A 15,731-nucleotide genomic window follows, 5' to 3' on the forward strand; every position below is an offset into this window, starting at 1 on the left:
CACTTTGGAGATAATCTGTTGAAAGGGGAAGCATACCATCAGAAATGAAACAGCTAAGAGGTCACGTAGAGAAATGTGGTCATATAAGCAAAGGAAGTTGACAAAGAACACATGCTCTTTGTCAACAATGTCTCACTGCTTTGTGCAGTCACACACAGAAGAGTCACAAGTGGCTTGCTCAAGGACATCTCAACTTTAAATGCTGTGGTAGGCAAAGAGCACGTTCCCTTTTTGCAGTTGACTCAAAAGGCTTTTTCCATAAAGATCTGCTGGCTTGGGTTGACTGAACTCAACTTGCAAGTCAGTCCAGCACAGCGGAGATTCACATATCCATTAATCAATGGTGTCTTTTAACTGATGATGCCCTTGTCTTTCTTCCACTACATTTTGTTATTTAAAAGCTTTTATTGTGAAGCAACAAGATCAGAAAATGTTGGTTTTCATCAGCGGTACTGTGACTCATTTACAACTGAAATCGAACATGAAACAGTAAAATGAAGTAGACAGAGAAACAGGACAGAAACTAAATTCCACAGAACTTAAATTAGTCACTACAAAAGTACAGAGAGTACAGAGAGTTTCTGGTAACAAGTTGAATTTACACTTTATGATGGCAAGAGGAAAAGTCAGGCGATCACCAGTCTGTGGGGTGTGTGTACCAAGTTTCACATTAATTGATCCAAAAGAGACATTTCACAAAAAGCCAAGAATGTCAACTTCATAGTGGCACTAGAGAAAAAGTCAGAGGAGTTTTTTCTTATCGAGACAACAAATGGTTTTAAATGTCATAATAATCAATCCAATAGTTGTTGAGATATTATAACCTGGACCAAAATAATTGAGCTACCTGCTCAATAGGGATAAAATGTCAAATAATTGTAAAAAATGCTTATCATAATTTGCCAGAGCCCTGTGTGATGTCTTCAGAAAGGCAAAGTTATGTCCCTTTCGGTGGACAAACATGTGACTTTACTTTGGATACAATATGGACAGTAATCAATGTCAAGAAGCAAATAATCTTTGATCTACTTTAAATGTGTCATAAAACTGACATATGTCATAAAGATATAAAAACAGAGACTACACACCCAACAGTCATGTAAGTGACTTGTAAGTGACGTGTCATGACTTTCTCCCTCCAAAAGCTAATGTTGAACACTTAAGTTACGATGCCAGTTTTTGCTTTAAAGCTTTTATCAGGAAGCAGCAAAATCAGGAAATGTTGGATTTTGATGAGGAGGAACTTAACACAACTACACACCTAAAAGTGAACCTGAAACAGTAAAATGTACAAACAGTGACGTAGTAGAAAAAACTAAACTTGAAACCACAGAGATTCAGTTAGGAGCTACAACAGTACTGAGAAAAACAGCTTTTTAAAAACATCTTTCTCTCTGGTCTCCTACACAGACATTAGTTGAGTCCCACAGCACACGCTATTTTGTTTGAGGAGGAGAGGGGGGTTGTTATGGGTTGGCCATGATCAGAAAGACATCACTGCTACCCACTTGGTGGCAGATCTGGCACACTTTAGCCCCACTCCGAAGATGGTCTATCTCAGGTGCGAATCAGGGCCTTTATACTAGTAACAGAAACGCAGATCAGCGTGGCATGGTTTCACTCAGCATCCAACATCATCAAATTACATGTGTTCCTGTTACATTTGTTCCTGCAGGCTACTCACAGAAAGTCATGTCTGATTACATACATAGCAAACCATGTGAAAATGAGGGGCAATAGCTCTGCGGGTACTACAGGTAGATCAAGGTAGGGGAAGCACACCTTTACACACCATTTCAATGCAAAGACTGTGTTGGTGTGAGTGTGGAGCAGTGTTTATGTTCTCTACCAAAAACTACACATAACACATACACAAATCCTTAGTTCCAAATGCATTAATGCATTAACCAATAATTATTTACTGTGAAGAGATGAACAAAATTTTGAGCTGATGACAACATCAGGGGTCTAACTGAAATTAGCTTTTCAAGATGAGAAACAATTTTCTTCTTCACTATAACTATTTATTTATTTATCTTTATTTATCTTCAATTTAACTATTGAGTATTTGCTAAAACAACAGTCAAGTAGTACGATGACTATTAATGAAATCAAGAATATTTTCTATGGGGTGTGCTCTGCTGTATGCACTGCAAAGAAGAGAAGGAGACAATTTCTCAAAGCTAGAAGCTGCATATCAAATATCCTGAGAGCAACACTCCGGGAGCAGGGTGGAAACTCAATTTACAATGTCTACACTTTACCTGACATTGTATGTCCACCATTATTGCCATCACCCATAAATGGGCTTTGTCACACCAATTAGTGCAAAGTACCAACGCAGAATGTTTCCTTTTCTTTGCCATTGTGTTTGTGATCAATTCTTCATAGACGAGAAAAATCCATAACGTGAGACTTAGGCTATAGGAGTCTTTGCAGCCCATGTGGCTTTAAGTAAGGAATCCAATAACACCATGTGCAATCATTAGCTTGTCAGCTTTTATTACACTAAAGTACCTGAAGGTTGGTCCCCTCACCACAGGTATTATCTAACCTGTTTAGCTGTTTTGTTATAGTACACAGACAGAGAGGAGGTTTGACGTGAGGTGAGATGCTGGGTTGCATCACTACTAAAGCCAAATTATTATATACAATGAACAATGCCTTTTATTAAGAGTAAAGTAAAACAAAACAAAACTGTAAGCCTCTACTGTATTAACATGTTTAACCAGTAATGGTATCCATATTTAATATCTTAATTAAGAGTGATAGCATGCTAACATTTGCAGATTAGTGACAGGCAGATTTACTTAATATCAGATTCTTAATTTATCCCAAGGGAAATTTAGGCATCCAGTAGCTTATACAACACAAAAACAAAAAACACCTGAGTAAAAAATCAAAACACAGCAGTAAAGTCTATGCGTCAAAACTACTGTAGAGAGCTGTCAGTATGATAGCAAATATGCTAATAGGGGTAGAAGCATGATCTTTCCCTCTATGTTGAACAGAAAATAAATTCTGCAGATGGTTAAAAGATGATGCTGAAGGAATTTTGCTTAAATTAATGGTCAAATGTAACTAGCTAAGTAATTATGTAGATTAGCTGGCTAGTTAGCTAGCATTTTGCAAACATAAGCTAACTTAAGATGAGACTATACGACACCATATGTCACTTCTACACATCCCCTAACAACATTTTTTAATTCTCTTCAAAATTTGTTTCCTCTTCAACACAGACAAGCCTTACATAAAGTTGGGTACAGGAAACAGGAAAGAGGAAAGTTAACCAAGTCTGCTCAACTGTTATTGACACACAGAGTGAAAAGGGGTGGGACTTAGGATGGGTCAACTGTTCTACTTTCATGGCACCTTGAACCGAAACAACGGAGCGACCTGATCACACTGCCATCCCTAAATCCCCACCACTAGCAAGGTTAAAAACACTGACTTTAAATCCGTTGACGTGTGATCAAAACTAAGTGTTGGAGTATCTTAGCCTCTACTGTCAAAGTCTCCAACTGTCAACCTCGACTTCTTTGCTTTGTAGTGTAAGAATGTCCCAAACACTGCCAGGCAATAATCCAGGCAACAATTACTTCTACAAAAATGTATTTAGCAAAGGAATTCCATCGCATATAAAAGTTAGGATCGACACAACCTCTCTCATTGACTCTCTTTCTAATCACATCTCCTGACTTCTACATGACTTTCTCTGCTGCTGTTTTGTCATACCATCTTCCCCCCTGGGGGATCTTCATCCCACCATATTAAGAGTGGAAATGTATCCGCTTCCATTGTAATTACAAACCCACTGGAGGCAAAGCTTCTTGATCTCTGCTGGATCCTCGCTTGCTTTTCTTTTTTCCTTTATTTACTCACCTCTCTCAGCCGAGAGGACAGACACATGCTGAGCTATCAGTTCTGTTTTTCTTCCCATTCTGTTGGGCCTTCTTTGCATCCAATATGCCTGAAATTATAATAGCATTTAGGGAGGCAATAAAAACAATGACATAAAAGGGGAGGGTGTTTGAGAGAAGGAGACAGCAAAGCAAGGGGGGTCTGGTTTAACTTGTTTGTGAATTGAGGGGATTTCTGTTCCATATACAGTAAGTGGTGCATATGAGAAACTGTAAAAATGCACAAGGCGCACTCAAAGGCTGGAACCATGGCTTTGTTTACTGTTAGTGTCTGGATTAGCCATCTCAAGGCACTGTGAATCCTCCTCGAGGCCAAAGTGTTGACTCGTAACAGCCCAGGACAAAGGCATGATAGCGGGGGAGAAATTGCTTTCTGCAGGGATGAAATGAAAACTGCTGAAAAGAAAACAACCGTCCCCACTGTCCCATGAAAACAGGCCAGTTAAAGCCAGCCGAGTCTGCAACGGTTTGAGGACAGGGAGGGTCGACATCAGGGCAAGCGTTTGATGACCCCATAGTGATCTGTAACCAAGACCGGTTAAGCGGGTACCGGTCGAGAAGCGTTGCCTAAGAACATCCTACAAAAACAAACACACACAAACACGCAGGACAACACAGCAGAGACAGAGAATAAAAGAGAAAAAAAAACAAGGCAGAGGTATGTCGGCTGTGAATCTGCGCATTGCTCAGTCTGTTGTCTGTTTCAAATCCATTCAGGGAATTTTTTACACTATCAATCTCTTGTCTGCTGGCTTTGTGATACACCCATTGTGTATTTCCTGGAATGTCTCAGCCTAGAAAGGATAGTGTAAACAGTGATGTAATACAAAGACAGAACAGCCAAGCAAATGGATTTACACACCTTTTTTCTTCTGGCTATACAGCTAGATCAAAGGCTACCCAGATGAGGAGTCATTAATTCTAGATCTTTATTTCACTTAGTTTATTTGTTCAACTTTCATAAAACTGTCTACTATAATCAAGCGAGCGACAAGTTGATAAGTTTGAGACATCAAAATTATCCTTACAATTATTTAGCTGGTTATCTTTTTATTTTTTTCCTACTAGTGGCTGTATGATAGCTGATTTTCAGCACCAATACAGAAACTTGCGTGAGGAATGCAAAAACCCTTTGCTCGTTTCAGTCAGCCATCTTGCATGGAACGGCACATTACTGCATGTGAATGTTGAGCATGTATAGTGTTGACATCAGGGTTTGTCACTCTCCACAAGGAGGCACCAAGCTCAGCACAGCAGGAAGTGAGGAGTGATAACAATGACTTTTCTCCAAGAGAAATCTAGACTCAAAACATACAAGTGGTTGCTCGGGTGGAGGCAAGACTCGCATCAACAACAGAAGCTGCAAGTGATACAATAACTTTCAGCTTTCAGGTGAGCGGTGTGGAAGGAGAGGAGGGCCTACTTTATTAATCCCTCTTGGGGAAAATACATGTTTTCACTCAGTTGTTTCAAAAAATGTTTATACACACACAGGCCTGAAATACAAACAAACTAGACCTATAGACATGCATCAGTGGAGAGATACCAGAGCGAAAGGGCTGCCACTTATAGCGACACCCTCAGCAACTTTGGTGCCTGGCTTAAAGGCACCTCAACAATGCTCAGGAGGGGGACTGGAACCTCTCTGTGCTACCAATCAATCCACACTCTGTGTGAACACTTTTCTGTTCACAGTAGCTCCATCCATGAACACGCATGCATCCACACATTCACGCATTGACACACACATGTCACCAGCACTTGACCTCCATGGCATATTTCAGCCTCACAGATACAAAGTCACCATTGTCAGTCAGTATATCGTCCATTTTGATGGAGACAGATTGAAAGGATCCTTCTTTCTTTCATTTTTTCTAGGTTACAACGTCGATCCATGATCAGCAAAGACATAGCATAAGTGTTCACCTGACTAGCCTGAGGATTTGGCCCCCTAATAGCTAAACAGCGATACAGTTTTCTTATTTTATGCATTTTAACTGGCAACGACCGCAGACGTTGTATTGACCACCAGTTAAATTAGAGTGGCTGTTTTCACCCAAAAAGGGGTGGTGCAATGACTCAGGAGCAAAGGACCCAGATGGGTGTCTCTCGGGTTCAATAGTCAGCTGCTGCATTTCTGGTGAGACTGCTGCTAAGAAATGTTCAGTCATGGATAGATCTTTTTTGCCACTCAGAAAACCAATGACCGTGCTTAGTCAGAGGAGGACAAAAGTGGGTTCATGCAAGTTTATCTTTTGGAAAAACCATCTCGGTTACTGCAGGTCAACAGCATGAAAAGAACCCAGACAGTCTTGGGTCCATGTGATGGCGATGACTGTGCTCCTCAGGGGTGTGGCAGCGAAGAAAGGAAAGGACCGTGATGTTCCCAAGTCCCACCACAACTGAAACCATAGCCACAGCATTTATGTCTGTCTAGTGGAATGTTCCACTAGTGTTTTGGCTTCCTGTTTGTGTGCAACACGGTGTAAAACATCCCTGATCCTCTTTGCCTTAGGTGGTGTTGGTAGAAGTGATGACAGTCGTGGTATTTGTTAGTGATGGTGACAACACACAACGGCTTAAGCAAAAAAAAAAGTGAGATGGGTCTGGATAAATGTGTAACTAACACAGGAACAACATAAAAGGAATGCAACCGGGAGCCAACCTGCAGAGATGATTATCATATCTAACTCCAATCCAATTTCTTCACTTGTTGCATGCAAGCGCTTCTGGGGAGTCTCTACAAGCTGGCAAATAGGCAGCTGGGAATTTAAGTGGCGCATATGCAAGATGAGAGAATATCAGGGTGTCGTAATGGAAAATAAGAGAGAATGAGAGAAAGATTTGGTGTGAAACCTCGTAAATACGTTTATTAGAGGAAGAAATACAGCAAAAATAAGAACCTGCCAAATCTTTGTTTCCAGCTCTGTGACTGTGACAGCAACATGACGATAATAAAATTCCTCAATTTGGCTCATGCCTGAGTTCCAGTCACACCCCAAACGTTACATTAGAAAACCAGATCGCACCAATAAAGTCAAATCAAACGGATTGCAGAGCAGCAATTAATTCCAAGGATAATGACAAGGGAAGCCGTCCAAAAGTGTCTCTACCTCAATTAGTCTCTCATTGCACTGTCGATGCAGAAGATGGATGAAAGAAAAACAAATTAAGTTGCAGAGAAGAGAGGGGGAGAGAGGGGGTGAAAGGAAGAGATAAAGCAGAGGAAGTGATATACACAATGAGGGCTTGAGAGGAATGAGTGTGGGAAAGAGGGAAAGATTAAAGGGGAGAGATGGAGACAGGAGGGGAGGAGAGGGAGTTGGAGAAAGAGAATTTGCTGTGTGCATAAGAGCTTCCCTGATAGGTACAGCCACTAATGGACACCAGAGAGTGAGAGTGATTAGAAATAAGAGGCAAGACAGAGAGAGCAGAGAGGTAGCCGAAGAGACGAGAGTGACAAACAAGCAAAACAACAGACAGGGAGACACCGGTTGGCACTCGTTAAGACATTGCCCAACACCAGCTAACAGACACAAAGAATAAATCTCTACTCACAGCTGTGTGGGCTGGGCAGTAGGCGTAGCTTGTGTGCGTGGACGGAGCTTGGTGATGCAGGTGCTGTTGGTGGTGGGACAGGTAATGCTGCAGACTCGTGCGGGTGAAGGAGGGGCCGCTCCTGGTTCCCTGACCTCCACTGCTACCAGTGGTCCAACTGGAGCCAAGGCTTGGACTCATTGTCGCTGCCTTACTGCTGTGGTAACCTCTCACCGCTGCACTGGGCTGGTGGGGAGAGAAGAGGAAACAGGAGTTTGGGGAAAAGGGAAAGAAAGAGGTTAGTGTGGGTGAAGGAAAGAGAAGAAGAGAGAAGCTGTGTGGGAGTGCAGTGACAAATGTTACCGTCAAAAACATCAATAGCGTAACTGCGAGCAGCCTCCAGTCTGCAGCGGGCAAGTACTGACAACTGACTGCCCGCTCACTGACCTGTATCCAAAGAGAGAGCAGGACGTGGTGTTGATCTAAAATCTCCATAACATCAAGATTGTTCTCACACTTTCTTTTCTTTCGAACTTGTTTTCTCCCTCCATTCCTTTCTCTGAGCGCCAGATGTTGTGAAACCCCCCTCTGTCACGGTCGAGATGTGTTCTTGCTGGAAAAGTGCTGATTGGTTTGATAAGATGCTTGGATTACAGGCTGGCAATGGGCTTCCTAGTGTGGCATTATGTATTGGGTATCAACAGGGTCCAGGAAACACAGGGCTGAATCTGCTGACAGCCAGGCTTATGCTGCTCTGAGACGGGTTACCTGGGCTGTCATGGCCACTGGAGCACAGAAAAAAAAAAGTACAGGACACACAGGACTCGCATGCCGAACCGTGGCATTTTAACAAGAGGACCTAGAGCAAATACTGTAGTATTTGCAAACTCTGGTCAGAAATGCCACTTAGAGTTTGCTCTAACCTGTATTACATCTCCAAACAGCAGGTATTACCACATTATGTAAATTCAGATAGTGTTTGCTTGATTGTCGATCATAGAAAAGTACAATTTTTGCCCCAAGAAAACCTTAACAATGAAGTGGTGTCTTATGGGTTGATACTCGTAAGCTGTGAAATGCATTGTCACGAAGCTGAAAATGGGGCTGAATTTTGTGCAGCACACAGACCGTAAAGGACATGAGCAGATGAAAAAATCTAATTGGTCATTAGTTCATGAAAAGATGTATGTTTGCAGATACATGGTTTTCACAGAAATGTGAAAAAATCCCCTTAAAAAATAGTTACTTACAATTCAATTCACTCTAAGTTTGGGCAGCTGGATGACTTTATCAGCTATCGACAATCCACTGGCTGGTTGTTTTTTGGGGTGCAATCTTTTTCTGTACTTTTTGTCATTTTATTGAGGTTTTATTAAGAGTACACACCACTGAGCAGAAGACCAAGTGGAGGAAAAATACCGTGTAGAATATTGTCACACCTAACAGTGAACTGAGGGTTTATTCGGAGCAAACTAGAGATGGTGATTTTTTTAACAGTTGAAAGATAAACCAAGACGGTTTTGGTGAGTTTTATTTTGTTGTGTTTTACAGTGATTTAACAAGGCCATTAAAACTTGTCTTAGTGTGGTAAAAGAAAGAAACCTGGATTTAGAAGGTATACAGTTGTATTTTTCCACTTAATAAGGAAAAAGGAGTGTTAGAATGTTTCCTTTCTTGACCTTTTGTGAGTTTATTTTGTTTATTTATTTGACATAGCATAATGGACAAAGGAAACTTGCCGCTCGCACACATCTACCAGCTGAAACTCCCGACACCCACATCTGTACAAATATATGAGCAATCACTGGTTGTTGGGCTGGTTGGAAATTTTTATTGTATCGCCCAGCACTAGTTCATTCATTATGGTGAAATGTGTTGTTGAATGTATGATGAAAAAATTCAAACCACTAGTCTGTCCAAACATACTGTTTGCTGAGACAAGTAGTAGTTTCATGGATACGTCGATCAACAGAAAAGTGAAAAATCTTCAGGTGATCAATTCTAAATATTTCTCGAATACTTCTAACTTCCGAAATTTGGTCATTTTCTCTGTTTTGCAAGATTACAAAATGAAAACCGAAAGTTCTGGGTCTGAAGACTTTCTATGGACTTTTTTCACTACTCTCTGACATCTTATTCAAGGATTCAAGGTCATTTATTACAATAATCATCAATAGTGAAGATTTCAATACAATAACTACTCTCAGTGTACTCAACAGAGATATTAAAGGTATATAGAAAAAACCTAATAAATAGGTTTTAATTATATCATTCCTGTTACTCAGATTTTTTTCAGCGGACATTTGCGAATGGTGTTGAGAGCAAACACAAACCACATTGAATGATGCACAGCTGTACATCACTAGTGAGCATTAACAGTCCCCTTTAGCCCCTGTTGGATTTTCACTGAGGTCAGAGGCCATCCCACACAGGGGATACTCAGGGAGAGCGCTGGCAGCAATACAGACTCACAGCTGTGCTTAGAACGCTCGCCAGTCTTGTATATATCATCACGAAATAACCGGAGGGGGGAAACGTAAGCCAAAGTTCAGCCTTATGCATACGATACATAACGACAGGTTTAGGGTTCATGTTAATATAAAACAGGAGGAGGCGGTTTCCCCCTAAAGCAGCATAAATGCATTTACACAGTACAGCATAGAGTCCATAGAGGAGCATGAAAGAGGCCCGCTGGTGTAATAAAACCGTAGGTTCTGGGGAAAAAATAGACAAATCTGTGAAGCACTGATTTTGAATCACCACTTTTTGAACGGTGTCAAAAATGGAAACTTCAGTTGTGAGAAAAAAAAAAAATCAAGGAAGTTTGTGTATTTTTTTTCTCTGCTTTTGTCAAACACATCAAACACAGCGAGTTGTTATTTTCTCTCAGGCTTTTTAAATGACGGATTTAGTCATAGGGTCAAAATTTGAGAACCGTGTGTGGGCAGGATATATTGTACTAACAACACATCAGCATTTAGAGCTATGCCTCACTGATGCAAGTTATTGAGCGCTATAGAGACGTTCTCTCTCTCTCTATTATACAGCCACTGTAAAAGCCAGGAGGGATGGAACAGCCCCGACTATGGTACATTAAGCTGCATGGCCACAGACGCTACTTTAACTCAAGCATTCACCAGTTCATAGAGTTTAAGTGCTGCCCCAAGCCATGCAACCAACTCCACTGGCCTTATAAACGAGGATTATTCAGCCAAAGAGGAGACATTTAGAACTGACGCATCTTTGCAGAAGTGTTTTGTTAAAGACCAAATCTCAATGGAGAGATAACTTTTAAATATGTTTCATGCATGTAAGTTATAACGGAGTCATTTATGAAAATGCTTAAAGAGTTGCCATGCTGCACGAGTGACAAGATATCCTCCCCTTTATATCACAGGAGCAGACCTGTGCTTTAACAGGAGTCTGAGATCCGAGGGTCTTGACATTCTCAAACTGGAATGCATGATTGGTCCCCAGACTCAGATTCATGTCACAGACTTTCAGCGGCTCGTCAGAGAGCTACACTCTGCCCATATTTCTCCATTTTATATAAGGGCCGATCGGATCCGGTTACACAAGGCTTTTCCTCCTCCGAGGGGGGATGTTTTACATGCAGACAAACAGATGTGTATGTATGTGTGTGTGTGCTGGCGGGTGTCTGTGTGTATGCATGAGTTTATGTATCTGTTTATGCTGCGGTTGATTTGCTAAAAATGAACAAGAAAAATATTGTTTTCACTCTTATATGTTTTTTTTAACAAAAGCAAATCATATCTTTTGTGTGCATGCGTGTGTGCTCTTGTATGTCTATCTTTGTGAGGACCAACATTAGTTCTAGACTTTAGCAGAGAGAACATCTTTGGAAAGTGGGGACATTTTTAGGGCTGACATCTTCTGGTTCGTTGGTCATTATGCTCTTGTCTGTCCGAATTCTCATTGGCTGGACAGTCCCTTGTGTTGCTTTAATATGGAGAGAAGCACTTCTTAATCCGTCTTTGTCTGGAGGAGGAACATATGCAAGTGTGATGTATTTTATTTTTAAGTGAGAGGCTATTTACTGAACATTTACCTGCCTCCAAACTAATTGACACCATGTCGAAGTACCAGCACAAATCACTAAATCAGCCCCTGAGTCTCAGAGGACGGAAGAGCTGAGGTGCATAAGTTATTTTTTTATTACAACGCGTGTATGTCTGTGTGTGTGTATTTCACTCTGTCCAACAGCTTTCTCAGCGAGGGCTGGCTGTTATCTGTTCAAGCTCAATTACAGATTGGCATTGGCTGTCTGTGACCTGAATCCAAACTTGTAAGCGATAAGTTTTGCCATGTTTTATGTTGTTTTAATTTTTATTTTGTAGGCAACATTGACTAATGTTATAATACTGAGGGACAGTCAGCAGAAATTGTGTAAACATTAAGCCTTGTTTGAAGCCAATTAAATAAAGACAGAAGTAGCAACTGTAAGTTCACGTTGCTTTTTGCAGAAGTTTATATTACAGTGTGAACCACGTTACAGGAATTAATTTCCTTGACAACACTATGTAACTCTGATTAGCACTCATTTAAGCTACAAGGTAGAATCACTCAGTGCACTATAGCCAATTTAGTTAATCTTCAGTTAACATGCAGTGTTTTTCCCCATCAACCAATCAATTGGCTGAAGAGGTAGAATTTCAGTTCATAGGTTCTTTGGTTGACTATAGCAGCCCAGACATTTTTGCCATTTGAGGGCTGTTTGAAGGTCAAGGCTTGGTTTTAGGCTTCTTAGGCAAAGATTAGAGTTTAGGAGAGGGTTAGGATAAAGGTTAAGATTAGTGGTTGTGATATTGTGAAGGGAAGGGGACAGGGCATTATGACAAAGACGAAAAATAGATCAGTATAAACGTACAGCTTTCAAACAGATGCTGGGCTCCTCCTCAGACAAAACTGAGACTCACTGTACTCCCTTTGAGATATAATCATATACTGATAGTGCAACATGAAAAAAAGCTTATATTAATGGATTAACTTTTAAACAATTCCCATAACTTGGTGGTAGTTACTTAGTGGATATGTAGCAGTTTAATATACCTGTGAATGTATAGACAGCTGAAGAAAAAATGATTTTTATGATATCCAAGCAATTTTATGACCGCCATCAGAAATAGCAATATCCTTGAGAACATCACGCTGAATCTTAAAATATATATATATATATATCAAATAAAAAAAATGTGTTTGTGTGTTCAGATTTGACAGACTTATGATTTAAGAGGAGTGTGCATTTTAAGCCCTAGGGGTTTTAAAGTGCCCTAATCACCTCTATGTGCTGCGTGTGACACTGCTGCAGCTCCAGCTGCTGACCGTGCTGAAAAATGGGCCAAACTACAATAACCAACTTCCCATTGTCTGTAGGGCACCAACATGCACCTGTCCCCTTCACCTCATTATCTCATAATTTGAAATTAAACATCTGAGCTAAAGAGAAGTAAGAGAACTGCGTAGAAACAAGATTCAGTACCCAGTGTAGGTTCAGCTTTCTTTAGTTTAGAAAATGGTCAAATATGGAAGCTGGCATTAAATTTGAATTTATTTTATTATTTGTTCTTACAGTTTCTGACTTAATTTGATGTAGGCAAGATTCTTGAGCAGCTGCTTGTGTTTTAACTGTATTTAATGTTTCAGATATTAAAAGAGTAAGGTACTGCTAGAAGAAAAATGCTCTGCCACGGGTAAAGAGGTATCATAAGCACTAGTATTGAAAAATTTCAAAAGATATCCAGACTTAAGGAGCGACGAGTCAAACTCTATTAATATATCCTGAAACATAAAAAAAAACTGCTGCATTTCCCTGCTCCACAGCCAGTTCACATATCAATATCTCCTCCAGCATGTTGACCTTAGATCATAATATGTGCCACATATAGAAGGGTGTGTATTATTTTCTTGATGCAACATATTCGTTTGGCTTAACAGTGAAGAAAAATGTAACTACTTCAGCAAGCCAGGACTTTATCAGCCCCATTTATTACTAAACATGCAAGTCAAGGCGGCATAATGCTTCACCTTCAGCTATGAAAAAGTGAGTGGAGGTTGGGGCTCCATTAATACGCTGAGATGAACCCGAGCATAGCACCTCTCCCGAGTCCATTTTTCAGCCGTTAAGTGATTTCCTTCCCTCTCGTCTCTCTATCCCTGGTGACACTGCGTGGTTAAGGGTATCAGGGGGTTGGACCTTTGCAAATTACAGAACTCCTGTGCGTCCTGCTCCTCGTACAGAAATGGTGTCTTTACACAATGTGCAGCACTCCAAGGTATCAAACCACGGGTCAGCTAAAGTCAGCCGAAGGGTGTTTTACTTGTTCTTAGGTGGATTTTTTATTCAGAAAACTAATGCATATTTCATATAATATCATTAAATAAAAAGAAAAACTGCAAATTTATTGCTCTTTTAGAATACAGTAAATTAAATCCAGCCTGGTTTCAGTAGTAATGGTGGTGTCAAGTCCTTGGAGATGGAAGTAAACACAGTTAAACTGGCCTATTTTATGATTCTGAATTGCAAAAAAAAAAAAAAAAAAAGAACAGACACAGCTCCCTCATTCACAGGAGTCATTTCTCTGTGAACACTGTGTGACCCCATAACTATGATGAAACCTCCCCATGAGGTTCCCTCCAAGGAATAATATGGTCATACTGAACAATTCCTTGCTTTCCAGGAAATACCACCGCCATGAAATCTCTAACACAATAGAACAAAAACATACTGCAGCAAGGTGTTGTTGAGGAAGCAAACTGTGGCCTATTGCCGAGACATCCGATTGCTTTTGTATTACAGAAACTTGAACAGGAATATGTCTTTATGGCTCTCTGTGAAATTCTACAGTTTTATGGTTTCAGCTTGGTATATTGACTTTCTGGCAGGATGAATCAAATGCCTTAACAGATTGTCTTTTTCTTTTTTTTCTTTACAAGTTATCTAGTTTTATCTTAATGTCTAACCTTTATCTCAAGGTGCAGAACTAACATTATGACATACATTCTTGTATTTGTACTTTTTCTACTTTATGCATTTAAGGTTCCTATAAAACAGGTAGTGAAGTACAGCAGCGAGGGAGGGACGTGTTGTGGCAGACGCTGATTGGCGGTTTACAGTTTGGCACTCGATATATCATCAAATTATCCAATGTTAATATCTATGTAATAAAAAAGGGGTCAATTCTGGTTATATGTATTTTGACCATGGTTACTGTTTTGTTGTAATAAACTGTGGTGCAGGCCTACTAATAAAATTGGGAACTATGTAACTTTAATCAGTGCCAGAAAGTCATAATTTGCAGTGGTGCAGCTGTCAAATGGACTATTTTCTGTCTTTTTGGGCATGTTGTGGGTGATATTTTAATAGACAATGACAGAAAGCCCTCAAATCATTGCTACTTTCTACTCAATTCCAAACTTGTATGATTACTTATTCAATTGACCTTAATATTGGCATTTCACCCGACACATGTCCCTAAAAGAAGGTTTTGGGCCCCCTGCGACCAAACAACCCTGAGTTGGGGGTGCTTGTTATCAACGTGTGATGGTCCAAGGTATATTCTAACAGGAAATGATATTGAAAAAAGGTAGCAGAAAACATCCCGAGGGCAGAACCTGGCTCTAGGCTGACAAGTAGTCAGTAGAAAAGGAAGCGTGACACGAAGCTGATGCAGAGAAAAGCCCCCAATGTCGGCCAAAACAAGCACAACACAAGTGAGACATCAACGGGCGGGCTCTGGTGCCAGGTCTTTTATGCGATGCAGCATGTTATTTCACTTTGCTGTCTGCTGCAGTTAGAAATGGGGACCACGGCGTCAAACAGTTTCAAGCACTTTGTCCCCTCCTCTGTTGCTGTGGGCTGTAGGACCCCCATGAAGCTCCATTCCATATCCGTATGCACATGCATGTGAGCGTGTGCGGGGGACATACTTGTTCCCAACAGATATGACTGATGTCATTTTCACGCTTTTCCAGCACCTACTGTACTGAGGTAATTTTCTGTCAGGTTTTACTCACAACATCCCAGAGCTGAGTCAAAGCTAACCAAGCTAATGGCAGTTACTGGAGGCTGTTACAGCTGGTTACTTTGGCAACAAGTAATTTAAAGTCATCTGTCCATCAGGGAACTCTGTGATCTAATAAACGACCAGAGCTGAGGCAGGATTTCTGAGGGGAAAATATTTTCTCCATAAAATATAATCCACTTTCATCCAAATTAGTGAATAAAGTTATAAAGTTATGCTTTTGTACAGTGAA

General features: G+C 40.6%; 1 protein-coding gene across 5 annotated transcripts in view; it reads right to left on the bottom strand.

The window, feature by feature from the left end:
* Positions 1–15,731, bottom strand: part of LOC146313145 (RNA-binding motif, single-stranded-interacting protein 3) — a 400,986-nt gene that overhangs the window by 303,928 nt on the left and 81,327 nt on the right. For all 5 annotated transcript variants that reach the window (XM_084738573.1, XM_084738576.1, XM_084738570.1 and 2 more), the window contains exon 3: positions 7,479–7,703. In XM_084738573.1, the coding sequence (XP_084594699.1) occupies positions 7,479–7,703 (225 nt within the window). The remainder of the gene's footprint in view (positions 1–7,478; positions 7,704–15,731) is intronic.

This window comes from Lutjanus erythropterus, chromosome 16, assembly GCF_056507025.1.
Source record: "Lutjanus erythropterus isolate fLutEry1 chromosome 16, fLutEry1.hap2, whole genome shotgun sequence".
Taxonomy (NCBI): Eukaryota; Metazoa; Chordata; class Actinopteri; order Lutjaniformes; family Lutjanidae; genus Lutjanus; species Lutjanus erythropterus.